This window comes from Sebastes fasciatus, chromosome 24, assembly GCF_043250625.1.
Source record: "Sebastes fasciatus isolate fSebFas1 chromosome 24, fSebFas1.pri, whole genome shotgun sequence".
Taxonomy (NCBI): Eukaryota; Metazoa; Chordata; class Actinopteri; order Perciformes; family Sebastidae; genus Sebastes; species Sebastes fasciatus.
The window spans coordinates 12,473,983-12,488,253 of record NC_133818.1 but is presented as its reverse complement, the minus strand read 5'-3'; the positions used below and the strand labels follow the sequence as shown (position 1 = coordinate 12,488,253).

Below are 14,271 nucleotides of genomic sequence, written 5' to 3'. Positions count from 1 at the left end.
CTGATGCACGCTCATAATGCGGAGGAAAATAACTCTGGATTCAGCTGTTAGTTTATTTTACAACTTTTAGGACATAATGATTTAAATGAGGGCTATTTAAGTGTTCCTACTGGGAAGTTGATTTAACTCAAAAAATAAATAAAAATCCTCTGATTTACAGACATCTAGATAGGGACAAAACACAGCTTTTCAGATCCTATAAGACACGACGTGATGCAGCATTTACACGCAAGTTAAAGCATTAGTCTTCTGTGTCTTTACTAAAAAAATCCATCAACAAACTATAATCCTTCTCATGAACAAGTTTAAAGAATCAATGTTGTTTTGTTAACATCCAGACGTATTATTGTTGGACAATATTGTCTCAATGAAAGTAAAAAAAAAAAGTCAACTTATTATGCAGTCATACAGTCATGTTATCTTGATTTTTTGATTCAAATGTTTTCATAGATTTCCCAACGTTCTCCACCATCTATTTCCTGATCATCCAAATGATCAGTCACTATGTTGTTGCTGGCTGAATTCTTCTTGGTGTCGTGTTGACGGTGCCCTGGGGACATAGTCTGGTAGAGATCATTCTCTGGCTGCTGAAGGCTTGTGTAGGGGTCATCTGGGACCTATGAAAACATCAAAATCTTACTGCATCATGTTTTAAAGGGGACATATCATGCTCATTTTCAGGTTCATACTTGTACTTTGGGTTTCTATTAGAACATGTTTACATGTTTTAATGTTCAAAAAACACTTTATTTTTCTCATCCTGTCTGTCTGAATATACCTGTATTCACCCTCTGTCTGAAACGCTCCGTTTTAGCGCATGTCTCTTTAAAAAGCCCAGTCTGCTCTGATTGGCTTGCTCTGATAGTGCACCTATGCAAATGTAGTTTTCAAGCTGTGGGCGGTATATTCTAATGTGCCTGCATGTGACATAGGAAAGGGGGGCCAAACCTGAATGGCTTGTTGAATCACATGTTTTCTGATCTAAGCAGCCCACCAAAAAAACGGACTGGGTTGTTCTTATTCAAACATATTCTCATACAATGGTTTGTATTTACATCATATGAAAAGTTATTCCTCATTTTTTGTGCGTTCTCCTATGACTATATTCAGCAACACGTGTCAATTTATGCTCATTACAGGCATTTACGTGAGAAATAAGTCAACAATTGGGTTAAAATAACTACGGAAGTGGCGTAACTTAAGTGCGGAAATTATGTGACTCACACGGGGCACCAACAGCGGTCTCCTGGGCGAAAGTCTGCTGTTTTTTGACCCACCCATCCACCCTGACCTCCTCCTTGTACGACATTTGCCGCTCTTTATACTTCCTGGTTCATCATTACGTGGATTACATACGAATTATAGTGCATTACTTTTCGTAGGTATAGCTACGAACGGTGTTTGAGATATCCAATTGGATGTGAACAAGTGCTGAAAAAGTGAGTTTTTCATGATATGTCCCCACTAAAGTAGGTTATTCTGGAAACACGAGCGCTACCTTGTACTAAACAAGTGTAATATAAAGTGTATTTTCTCCTAGCAAACCTCTTCTGCAGTGGTGGAATGTAACTAGTACATTCACTCAAATTGTACTTAAGAACAACTCTGAGGTACTTTACTAGAGTATTGTCTGTCCACTTTATACTTCTACTCCACTATAACTCAGAGGAAAATACTGTACTTTTTCCTCTACTATGTTTATTTGACAGCTTTAGTTACTTTACAAATGAAGATTTTTGCTTAAAAACATGTGAAAAACTTAAAATAAAATATGACACTTTGTTATAAATTACTGTGCCTCACAATATATACAATTAGAGCTGAAACAATTAGTTGATTAATTGATTTAGAAAATTTACGGCAACTATTTTGATAATTGTTTTAGTCATTTTTCATGCAAAAATGTGAGGATTTTCTCCTTTTACTTGTAATTATCTTTTAATAATGTTGAGGTCTGTACTATTGGTTGGACAAAACAAACATTGTGAAAGTGTCACTATTTTTATGAATCCATAATGAAAATAATCATTAGTTCATTATACGTCCTCCACCACTGTGTATGTCAATTAAAGGTCACAGGACTGCAACAAAAGGCTTCTTTAACTGTTGCAAAGTGCATTATCTAACCCCCTCCCATTCGCATCAGCTTAGAGGCGCTGTGGTGGCCGTGTGGTTAAGACACAAACTGTATTGTATGCTGCAAACTCCCTCTCATTTCCTCGTTTCCTGTCTGCATGTGACCCATTTCTTCAAATAAAATAAAAAGGCTTAGGCTAAATGCCTTAAATGTAAAATTATATGTCTTTTTATATTATTATATACATTTAAAAGGTACAAAATTATACGTGGCTTACCAAAGAGACGGGGGTTTCACAGACAGGTAACTCTGTTGCTCCTGACCTTGTATTGTATCTGCAAATAAGAAGTGGAAAATACAAATACCAAAATTACAATTATTTATTCAACATTAAAACTGCATTATTTTACCAAGTTTAAAGCTCTCAGTCAGTAAGAGTTTCTCACCTGCAACGTTTTTTTCTCAGGATATGTCCAAGGACAACGCCAGTTACAATGATGAACACAAAACCAATCACAGTAGAGGTGATCAATATCCAACTGATGGGCTCTTCAAGACAAAAAACAATACAAAACATTTACCTTCCACATTGATACTGAAGCAGAATATTTGTTCATTCAACATAAAGCCTAAATTTGACATTTTTACATTATTAAGGGGAGACAGTATGCGCAAAACATTTTGAGATTTTGGACTATTATGTTCCGTAACATGTTTTTTTTTTCAGACTAGTGGAAAGAAAATATCCAAAATACACATTAGGGTGTTTATTTTACTACTTTGTCTATTTGTGTCTGTAGATTTCTCCTAAATTAACAAAAAGTTACCATTAGATAATGCCTCATTTGAATATTTAAACATACATTTTAGAAAACTTGTAATACAGAAAATAATGTCCTTAATGTCAGTTATCAACTGGGGAAGTTTCATGGTGATATCTATTAGTTAAATTTTTTTTACCCTATCCACTTGTAGTGTCTTGAAAATATATGACATTTTTACAATACATATCTTTAAAGCTTTCTCAAATTTTCTCATACTGTGAGCCAGAAATCTCCACTTCAGTACCACTCATACACTAAACTTTCCACTTTCATTCCTATCTATATTCTGAAGATTTTTACAGAGGGGTTTGTTCATATATTATTCATAGCCTAATTTATAGAACATTTAATTCCTAAAAACATGGAGAAAATAGATTTTTTTAAATAGCTGTTGACAGTATTTTCTGGAGTGATACAAAGATATGTCCAAAATTCCCACAGTAAAAACGTCTGACTCTAATATGTCAACAAGAATTGAACCTGGCTTTATCCGATGCTCGGATTTCTGTTCTGGAAATGTATGAAAATTAGCGCATATTTAATAAGATAATGCATCATTTGCATATTTAAACATAAAATGTCAGAAAACTTGTAATACAAAAAATAATTGTCTTAATGTGAGTAATCAACTGGAGAAGTTTCATGGTGATATCTATTAGTTAAACTGTTTACCCTATTCACCTGTAGTGTATCCCCTTTAGTTTTTTAAATTCAGCTTATATTACCAAAGTTAAATGTTTATCATGCTACTGAAATCCTTCACTTCACACTGACAGAAATGCATAAAGTTTGAAACATAAAAGCAAGAAAATAAATGTACCTTTCACAGTGATCTTGAGATGGAGAAGATCTGCTCCATCGGGAAATGGACACCGACAGGTGTAGCTCCCACTATCCACTGGTGTTAAACTGGCCAGGTGAAGAAATACAGTCTGATTCACCGTCATAATAGTGAACCTGGGGTCACATTCGGGCACAAAGTTCCGTCCATGTTGATACATCAGTAAACAGTGTTCTCCCAGGCTCCTTTCTCTGCTGATCTTACAATAAACCAGTGCGTTCTTACGCAGGGATTCAGTGGAGCATAGTGGAGCAACATACGGCTCTCTCCCAGTGGTTATCACATGAGTCACTGCAATGGAAAAGAGACTTTGAATGGCTTAGTTTTATTTACACATACAGTAAATGACTGCACTAGAATAAGAAGGATAATGTTGATACACTCATAAACTGTGTAATGAAAAGCTCCAGTACGGTACCTTCATGGTCAAAACACAAACACAGTGGCAGAAGGTGAACAAGCCAGAGTTTCCACTGATCCATAATCACAGAGAGATGTCAGTAAACTATACTGAAGACAGGAAGATTACACTGGTACCTTAACCTCAATACCTAAATATGAGCCAATGGGCTGATAAGGACGTGTCTTAATAAGGAAGTAGACTTTCTGTACGTTCAAATTAAGACTCTCTCATACAAGAGGTATAGAAGGAAAAGAATAAATTGCTCACCAAAGTGCAGGGGATTTCACACACAGATCAGCCAAATGGACCTGACCTGGTATTGTCTCTGAAAATAAGATTTATATCAGTGGAGCGGCAAAAACACACCAAAAAAACAAATCAAGGATGCATCTTTATTTGTACACACACGATTAGAGCTTTTCTGAGCTTTACAACTAAACTTACAGTATCCTAAATTACAGTGTTTTTCTCAACAAAAACATCGACATTTATACGATTTTTTCACCGGCAATAATTCTTTCTCAGGATAAACCAACTCCAGTTACAATTATGAATAGCAGTGGTGCAAACAAAACTTTTGGATTTGCATTAATACATTTTTATTCACAAACTTATTTTAAGTTTTGCTCTCAAATCTATTCTCTTTGACCGCATAATAAAGACACAAAAGTAACCCCATAGGAAATGAGTGACTACTGTAATTAGTAATGAAACTCTCCTGTACTGTAGCTTCAGTGTCGAAACAACACAACTAACTCTGGTTTCACTGAAAAACAGCTAAAGCCCCATTCCTAAAGGATAAACAGTGTTTATACTGCACATATAAAACCAACAGTAGCATCATAGAGAAGGAATGGGACGACAAACTTACCGAGTCAGAGGTCTTTGATTCTTCAAATTTAAGCAATTCGACGACTTTCAAGAACTTGTTAAAGGACGTACGTCGTGCCTTATAGGCGAAATTCAGATTTAGAGCCCCCACCGCCGCCGCCGGCGCTCTAATGTTAGGGTTAGGGTTCAACCCCCCCAGAATCTTAAACCTAGCCCCGTAAACCGCAACACACATCAGACATCACAATGGTTTTAAGACAAAAATTCTGATTTTTATTTTCATAAAAAACTGTATTTATTATAATATAAATAAACATTTGGTCCCTGATATTGTTGGTTTAATTGTGTTTAGTCAGTTTCACTACGAGAGCTACAGAGGTGAAAAGTGTATTTCTTTATCTATTTGTTCATTTGATACCTCAATGCAGAAAATGATGAAGGGCGCCCAACGGCATTTTGTATTTGAAGTTTTCTTTAAGAGGGCGACCAACGCCCCCCAGAAGGTGGCGACCTAAGCGACCATTTATATGGCCTATGCTTTAAGCCGGCCCCGAGGACGTATGACTTAGAAAATTGGTTTGAAGGAAGACTTGACACTGATCAAAATTAGATATATTACATGTGATATGAGACCAGACAGCAATTGAATGGCCAGAATTTATTTTCCCGGGTTAAGAAATTTATGAACGAGATAGATAGATTTGACTTTATTGTCCTCAAGAGGGAAATTAGTTTCCTCTGGAGTATCTATTCATCCATAAACACCCAGACATAAAACATCCAAGTACAAATTCAAAAAATGTAAACTTCCAGGAGTCTGGAATTCATGTTGCAAGTAAAAATATGAGGCACCTCACACAAACTTTGAATATTCACATGACTAAACTGTCTCAGTGTGTAGCCGTGGTCCATTTAGAATAGCCAACAGAATAGTGGATGTAGAGAGTGATGCCCCAGAGGGCTGTCAAGATTATTACCAGGACAATAAAAAAATTCTGGATCCAAAGGCTCTGATCCAGCTTCCGCTCCAGGAGACTGCTGCGGGCCATCAGCTGCAGGAGCTGACAATGACAACAGAAGCTTTAAGAATACAGTCAGAAATATGTTCAAAACAGAGGAAAAGTCAGTTTGGATTGTTATTATCACAGTACAATTGCAGGAAAGCAGCATGAACAAGTTTGGTACCAAGCTCACAACTAACCGTGGCGTGAATCCTCTGATGATCGCTTCCGGTCGGCGGCGTGTTGTAGTTGTTGGTCGTCAGTCTGAGGGCAGAGTTCACATCCTGCAGGACGTGACACTCCAGTCTGAAAAAACATGTATTTGTATTTGTTGCCATCTTATTTTTCTTTTGGGACCAAATTAAATTGGTTTTAAAGATAAGCATTGGAACATAAATCAAAAAATATATATTAAAAAAATAAATAATTTTAATATTAACATTAATAAATGTCCCCCAAAAGAAAAAATAATGATACAAAATTATAATAATATAAAAAAACTTAATGGAGACTCCCACCTCCCAAATAAATCTCTGTTCAATACACTAGGATATATGTTATGAAACATTTGTAATTTTACTAAAGGCTTTTGTCCAGGATAAGATAGTAATATAAATATGCCATCTTATTTTTTTTGTGACCAAATATTATTGGTTTTAAATATGTGCATCGGTAATTATTAACAACAACAAAAATGACATAGTTCAAAACAAACCATAAATCAAAACATATATAATACAAAATAAATAATATTAATGTCAATGTTTTTAATCAATATTAATAAATGTCCCGTAAAATAACAAATATTAATAAAAAATAAAAAAACTTAATGGCGATTCCCAACCCCCAAATAAATTAAGTTATATAATTTGTTTAAATTTACTTAAGGCTCCTGTCCAGTATAAGATAGTAATATAAACATCCCATCTTATGAATGACATATTCAACACTTTGTGTCTTTGTTAAACATGACTAAACACTCATTTTTTCACACAGAACACATGCTTAATTCATGAAATGATAACTCCTCTTTAATACTAAACAGTTATTTTCAGTCTGACCTTTGCATTGAAGGGATCTCCTCCCAGAACCGGAGCAGGTTCTGGCTGCCAACCCTGGTATTGGTCTCCATTTCAGCAACCATGACTGAAATGACTGCACAAATGAATGATGAGCTTTAAATATATAAAAGGAGTATCAACAAGTTGTTGGGCCTGGCTGAGTGATGGTGCAGACCTACCTTCAAACAGGAACACACTGATCTACACGGAGGTCCAGCTGCTGTTTCCGGGCTTCGCCTTGTGTTACTCTGAAGCTGAGGTTCTCACCTGAGACATAGAGAAGAGATCTGGAGGTCAAAGGGCTGTTACTGAATACAGAGGAATCAGATTGGATTTCCTCTTCTGTGTGCCTCCTACAGCATTGTGTTAAATAATTTAATCAACTGGTACCCCGCCCACTCATTAGCACAGAGTATTAAGTGTTACAGCTCCTTAACCACGGTCTAAATATGTCTAAATAGTATGGAGTTACTTTTGTGTCTTAATGATACAATCAAACAGAAACAGGTTTGAGAGCAAAACTTTCCACACTGTAATCAGAAAATGTTTTATTGCAAGTAAAAATTAATTTGTGAATAAAAATGTGTTAATGCAAATCAAAAAGTTTAGTTTGCTGTTGAGCTTGATCTCGTCGGTGGGACCTTTATATTAACAAACACAACTTTCGGAAATACAAACAAAACTTTTGGATCTACAAACAAAACTTTTGGATTTACAAAAGTTTTTGATTCACAAACAAAAGTTCTTGATTTTGCATTAATACATTTTTAATCACAAATTTATTTTACAAATCTATTCTGTTTGATTGCATAACAAAGTCGCAAATGTAACTCCATAAAATATTAGCATCTCTAATTCATTTGAACTAATACTTACTAAATTTTTAATACACATAGTTGTTTGTTTTTTTAAAGTTTAAATGCAAGGATGTTAAAAGCATCGGCCGCATATTAAGTCTCACTTAACCTCTACTTGCTTTCACTGTAAGTTGACCACAGAGCCAGCAGAACGTCTAGAGTGTAAATGTAATGTAAGTGGGTTTGCAGAGGTGGTTTTAGAGTCACATTATGGAGGACGAGAAGACAGATTTAAATAGGTTTACAGGAAATGGACCCAGGTAGATGCACACCAACAATGACTTTTCAGTTTCCGGTTTAAATGCTGAAACACATTCAAGTGACTGGAGGATGAAACTTGGTCAAGTGTTCCTGCACCACAGTCATAAAAATCATGTGTGTATAAAGCAGTCTAATTTGTATTTTTGTGATATTGATAATATATTTATTTAATTACTTATTTAATAATGCAGCAAGAAGACGCTGAACACCATCTACTATACCGGCCACAGAGAAATAAATGGTGCTCAAAGTTATTTAACAAGCAGCTACTCTGACAAGAAAAGGAAGGAAGAGAAGTACATAAGAGAAACTACTGCGTCAATAACAGCTCGTATTCTGGGGGTTGTGGCTTTTCCTCTGCGCTGCTCACTCTTGCTTGTTTGCAATGTTGGTGATGGTGTCAAATAATAATGGGTTATACTTCTGGAGCCTAACTATTAGAAAGCAAAGAGCCAAATACGATACAGAGAAGCCTTTTTGATTTTAAGGGGTGTAAGACAACTTAAAACAGCCTCGTCCTGCATTAGAAAAGTACGCAGTTAAAACAGCAAAAGAGCTCATAGAACAATGGCCAAGTGTCGGGGAGAAGAAATCACTGAATTTGTCTATTTGTCTAAGCCTATTAAGTATGCAAATTTGTTAAAAAAAAAAAAATACATACTGTATTACATGTACATATTTCTCTATGCATAGAGAAATGTAAAAAGAAATGTACAGACATTAATAAGTTTGGGGAAATGAATAAGGAGTGAAATGCAAAGAAGTTAATCATGCATAAATAAATCAATTTAAAAATGAATTGAAAATAAATAGAAAAGGTGCATAAATAAATAAATAAACAAATAGATAAATAATAAATGCAAAAATAAATGAATGAATAAATACAAAATAAAAACAAAAATAAATTATTACATTTAATAATTAATTCAAATAAATACCTAAAAAAATAAAAGGCAAAATTAAACAGAAGAGTAAATAAATTATGGAATTAATACAAAGATAAATAAATAAAGAAGCAAATTAAAACAGAAATGTCAATTTATGTCACATTTGATCAATTAATTAATGGCTATATTTATTTTAAATATTATTTTTCCTACATTTAATGACATTATTTATTGATTGAGTTATTTATTTATTTACTTATTAATCTACTTTTGATATTGGCAGGTTCCGTCATTACAGAGAGAATTGTATTCAAAGTTAATGAGGAAAATATTCACAGAAAATAATCTGCTCCATCCAAATCGCTCGTTTTACACAAACTACCTGCAGTTATTGCGTCACGTAGTCAGGGGTTTACTCAATGACAGAGAAGGGGTCCTTTAAAGAAAAAAGTTGGGAACCACTGCTGTAAAGAATCAATAATGTGGTTTGCATAGACACCACAATAACAATGAGGCCCACCAGCAGGGGGAGCAGTAGATACTGTACATCATTGTACTGTATGACCTATAATCTCTTTGAATATTGATACTCCTGGTATCAATACATGCATCACCAATCACTGTGACATTTTCAACTACAATGGACACTCTAAAAGACGTAAAATATTTAAATATAATATACATACAAAGTGTTTTCTTATTAGTGTTTGTGCAGGAAATGACTGAACATTAATATTATTTCAATTGTAAAATTGCACGGCAGCACTATGATTAACAAATATTAAAGATATGTATAAAAGATGAATAATAAATATGTTTTATCATTGTGCCCAAATATAAATATATGGTGTTGGTAACTTTAGTATAACAGTCACCAACACATTCACACCATCATTACAGATTTATAGAATAAATTACCAAAATAATATTAGAATATATAAATATAAGAATTAAGAGCAGGTATAAAATGTGAAACTACCCATCATGCAATAGTAGATATATATATAAAAAATTATATTTACCATTCATTATCCATGGTATTTCATATCCCTTTAGTTTAGCTGTAAATGAAAGAAGAAGGTCATTGTATACCTGGACAATTTTGAAATACATGATGAATTATTATCCACGATGCACTGGGTGTACTAATGCATACACGGACTATTTACACATCAATCTGAGGTAGTATTCAAGGGAGTAATACATGATATGCTTCAGAAAATCCATGTTCTAGAAACGAGAAAAGACTTATTCTATTGTGTTAACTCGTCCATTCAAACATCAGAGGAGGAGGAGATGTATTTTGAAAAGGCACATCTGTCTTTTTGCATTTCCTCTAAAAGCTTTGAAGCCTCAAGCCACAGCATGACCCAGATATACAGTCAAACATGTCTCACAGCACTCAAACACTCCCCCCCCTCCTTCCTGAAATATCACAATGTCCTTGCTCCCATAATGTTAATTCAAAACCTAAAACCAGAAGTACAAATATGTGGTGGTTTTACAAAATGTTTAGCTACAGAATCAAGAACAAAGTGCAATACACTGATAATGAAAACAGCATTTTAGAATAAAAACAATGGTGTACATGTGCAGCCAAATTACATAAGAAAACTTAATTTAGACACATTTAGAGATTCACCTTTGACCCTCATGGCGTGTTCGAACATGTTGACAGCTTCACCCTAAATCAGACAGAAAAAAAACATAATTAATTTTGTACATCAGAGGTAGGCACTGATATGAACAGTACTGCAAACTAAAGGCTAAAACTATGCACCAAGAAAGCAAGGTCTTTTATTATTAGACATGCTTTTAAAAACTGCCAAAATGGTTAAATGTAAGATATTAAAACCTCACAATTAAAATCAATTTCCATTTGAAAAAAAGGCAATTGTATTAAACTACAACTCCCATTTATTACAACTGTATAATGACACATGTTTCACCCTTTAAAGCTATTTCTTTTTTTTATTGTGTTATAAAGTGATTACAAAACATGTGAAGACATATGCAGGGACATATATATATAAAAAAAATACATTATACAGAGAAAGACAAATAACAAAGTACAAAAACAAAACAAAAACAACACAAGGGGATAAAAGCAGGTTGAAGAATGTGTGTATGTGTGTGTGTGTGTGTGTGATGTGGATAATGGTTGTGTGTTTGGCATTGAAAGAGGCTAGATGTATATATGTATATGTGTATGTATATTCCCTTCTACATCCACAAGGTGGAGCCACTGACTATTTTGCAGTGTCTCAAAGGCTTCTGGGTAATTTGTCTCACAGGAAGCACCATGAGCTGCTAAACAAGTAGACATCACATGGCTTGGTAAAGGGTTGCTAATAAAGAGGCGTTCAGTATTGTAAATACACTTTATACTTCAGCAGGAAGATTCACTCCACTGCAGGCTTCTTCAGTCATGGTAAGGCAGCCGAGAAGGTGAACTCTTACCGTGTTTAGTTTGCTCTCTAAAGCTGTACTGGTGGTCATGATGTTACTGCAGCAGAGAGGAGCTTTTACTGAGGCGTTTAAGGACCTGTTTGGGTGTAGGAATATTCAGGTGTGCAGAGTTGTGTCCTCAGGAAGTGGCACATTTGCACATCTCTGCTCTCTTTGATTCAATGCATTCATGGTTCAAATGGTCAACATGTCATGTGCAGTTTAGTGACAATATATATAATTATTTTTTTGGTCTTTTTAAGTATAAATTTACATTAATTTAAATGAAAACACTGAATAATTTATAGAATTAAAATAAACTTGTATTTTGTATTTTTTGTAGTATATGCTTTAATTTTATTTGAATGTAGTATATTTGGGCAGACTTAATGGACTTATGGCATATGAGATGTATTTCTCTCCATCAGCTAAATTGTATGACGTAACAAAGTTTGATTTATGTAAACAGAAATGACCACAATCCGTTAAATTGTTCATTTGTACATGGTAAAGTTTATCAGCCTATTTTATCTGTAGTTTGGGATTTATCCTATAATTATTATTACTGTTAATGTGTACTTTATTTTTATTATTTATTCAATTTAATTTTTTTTCTTATTTTCTTTCTGTGGGTTGGGTGGGAGGGGGCTTTGGGGGAAAAATACCAAAATATGGAGGGACAATCATTTACATTTGTGCTCTATTTGTATGTTTCTGTACACCTGATGTTACTCCCAATAAATTATGGAACAAACACATTGAATAATATGAAATCAAGCATAAAAACTGTACTGATCCGTCTCATTGGTAGGAGGACATCAGCACTGTGAAGTCCTTGTTTTCCAGCCCTGTGTACAACCGCTACTGGCAGCACTACGAGCAGGCTATGGCCTGGCACCAGAGACACAAGCGAGCCTACCGGAAGGCCTTGGAGGCTGCCTACGGCCACGCTTACAGCCAGGAGCATCGTCCCAGCAGTCACCAGCAGCAGCGCTACGCAGACTGGAACGCAGGAGAGGGCGACAGCGACGACGGGGACGAGGAGAGCAGCTCGGACAGCGAGATCGAATGTGATGTCAGCAACATGGAGATCAGCGAGGAGCTTCGGCAGTACTTCGCCCAGACGGAGAAACACAAAGAGGAGCTGAGTAAGAGAAATGCCAATTTGTTTCTTCTCCCATCTCCATTAATGTACCAGTACATCAGCTTAGGGATGTAATCAGATATAGTTAGTATAAGGTGAAGAGACTGGCTGCTATGTGTCTGAAAATAATCAGATTTCTTGTCCTTGCAGAGAAGCAGCAGCAGATGGAGGCCGAGCAGCACGAAAGCTACGTCCCGGCCGACCAGGACATGCGCGGCGCCTCCTGGCGAAGCAGCGCAGCCCCTCCCGCGGAGCGACCCGGCGCGAGACGTGGGGCTGAGATGAAGAAGCTATTCGGCAAGGACGCGGCCAAGATCATGGCCATGGAGGCGGCGATGCAGCTCAATTTCGACAGAAACTGTGACCTCAAACAGCCCAAGTACTGGCCCGTTATCCCGCTGAAACTGTGAAGGCTGTAAACTGTTTTGAGTTGGAGGAAATCCCTCCTCTGATCTCTTGGTGAGACAGCAGCTTTGTCGCGTAATGGATTGTGGCTGTCGACGCTGCTGATGTAGAACTAATGGTGTGGGTTCGCTGAGGGTTACAAGTTATTTTAAGCACAGAAAAAAGTTGCATTAATTAGCTGAGCTTCTGCTTAGCCGGGCGCGAATGTCACTGACCTGTCAGCTGCTGCTCTAAATGAAAACTTGTGATTTTGATGCTACAAATATTGTTGGATTTTTTACCGAAAGTTATTTTTAACTCGAGCACTACGTTTTTTTTTTGTCCTTCCACCGTTGTATTTGCTAGAATTCAGGACAAAAAACTGAAAAGCACCAAGAATAAAAAAGAGTGTCAGCTGAGGTACAGTAAAACTGCTCCTGTAGGTGATGTAAATATATTCAAACATGTGCCTGCGTGTTTCCCCCTAATCTCTCTCTGTTTACCCTCCAGCTCGGCGATGTTACATGCTGCAGTAGCTCCTCTTATGCCTGTCAACTTAGTTTAACCACAAAAACATTTTCAACCCCCGTTTCCTCTGTTTCAAATTTAGAGGCGCTCCCGCATGGCTGCGTCTGATATTCCACTTCTCAACATACACGAAGAGTGATTTGTTGTTGTTGCTTCTAAACCGCGCCTCTCTGATTCTGACATTTCATCGGCTTCAAAGCCACTCGTGTGGTTTCTCAGGAGGGACGTCGACTATTCTCTTTTATCTTGTGCCACCACCCAGCACCCTTTTTTTTTTTTAGACTGAAGGATATGTATTTTAATATAAATTCTGTTTATAATAAAGTCTGGATTTGTCAGTGCTGATTTCTTATTTACCTCTTTCTGGTCTGGTTCTTAATTATATTACTGCGATTAAGCTTTTGGGCTGTACATTTCTACATCCAAAATATTGTAATAAAATGAAACATTTTTGCACTTGATAAAGGAAGTGTAAAGAAAGGGGTACTCTGATACTTCATTTAAGTAAAACTATCAAAACAACAATGTAAAAATACTTCATGACAGTAAAAGTCCTGCATTCAAAATCTACTTGAACATGAAAGTACAGAAGGTTGGAAACCACTGGTTTAATCTTAAACTATGCAGTGTATTTATTAGGGCTGTCCTCGACTACAGAAATACTTAGTCAACTAACATTCGTACGATTTTGTCGACTAATCAATTAATTGACTTAATTGACCTA

The 14,271-nt window shown here is 35.9% G+C and overlaps 1 protein-coding gene and 2 long non-coding RNA genes across 3 annotated transcripts; 1 reads left to right on the top strand and 2 right to left on the bottom strand.

Moving 5' to 3' along the window:
• Positions 1 to 180: 180 nt before the first annotated feature.
• Positions 181 to 5,127, bottom strand: LOC141762762 (uncharacterized). The gene is made up of 5 exons (XR_012592890.1): positions 4,413 to 5,127; positions 3,722 to 4,033; positions 2,524 to 2,626; positions 2,355 to 2,412; positions 181 to 617 (listed from the first exon to the last, which is right to left on the bottom strand). It is a non-coding gene; the product is annotated as an uncharacterized LOC141762762 (long non-coding RNA).
• Positions 5,128 to 5,379: 252 nt separating this feature from the next.
• LOC141762761 (uncharacterized) lies at positions 5,380 to 12,228 on the bottom strand. Its single transcript, XR_012592889.1, has 7 exons — positions 11,504 to 12,228; positions 10,686 to 10,728; positions 10,066 to 10,104; positions 7,218 to 7,305; positions 7,039 to 7,132; positions 6,178 to 6,283; positions 5,380 to 6,037 (listed from the first exon to the last, which is right to left on the bottom strand). It is a non-coding gene; the product is annotated as an uncharacterized LOC141762761 (long non-coding RNA).
• Positions 11,315 to 13,885, top strand: gemin8 (gem (nuclear organelle) associated protein 8). Its single transcript, XM_074626812.1, has 3 exons — positions 11,315 to 11,474; positions 12,303 to 12,639; positions 12,786 to 13,885. The coding sequence occupies exons 1-3, from the start codon at positions 11,472 to 11,474 to the stop codon at positions 13,043 to 13,045; spliced, it is 600 nt and encodes a 199-aa protein (XP_074482913.1). The 5' UTR covers positions 11,315 to 11,471; the 3' UTR covers positions 13,046 to 13,885.
• Positions 13,886 to 14,271: the final 386 nt, after the last annotated feature.

Excerpts from the sequence above, each read along its gene's own strand:
- gemin8 (XM_074626812.1), top strand. Across the intron at positions 12,640-12,785 it reads GAAACACAAAGAGGAGCTGA|AGAAGCAGCAGCAGATGGAG; the intron begins GTAAGAGAAATG and ends TTGTCCTTGCAG.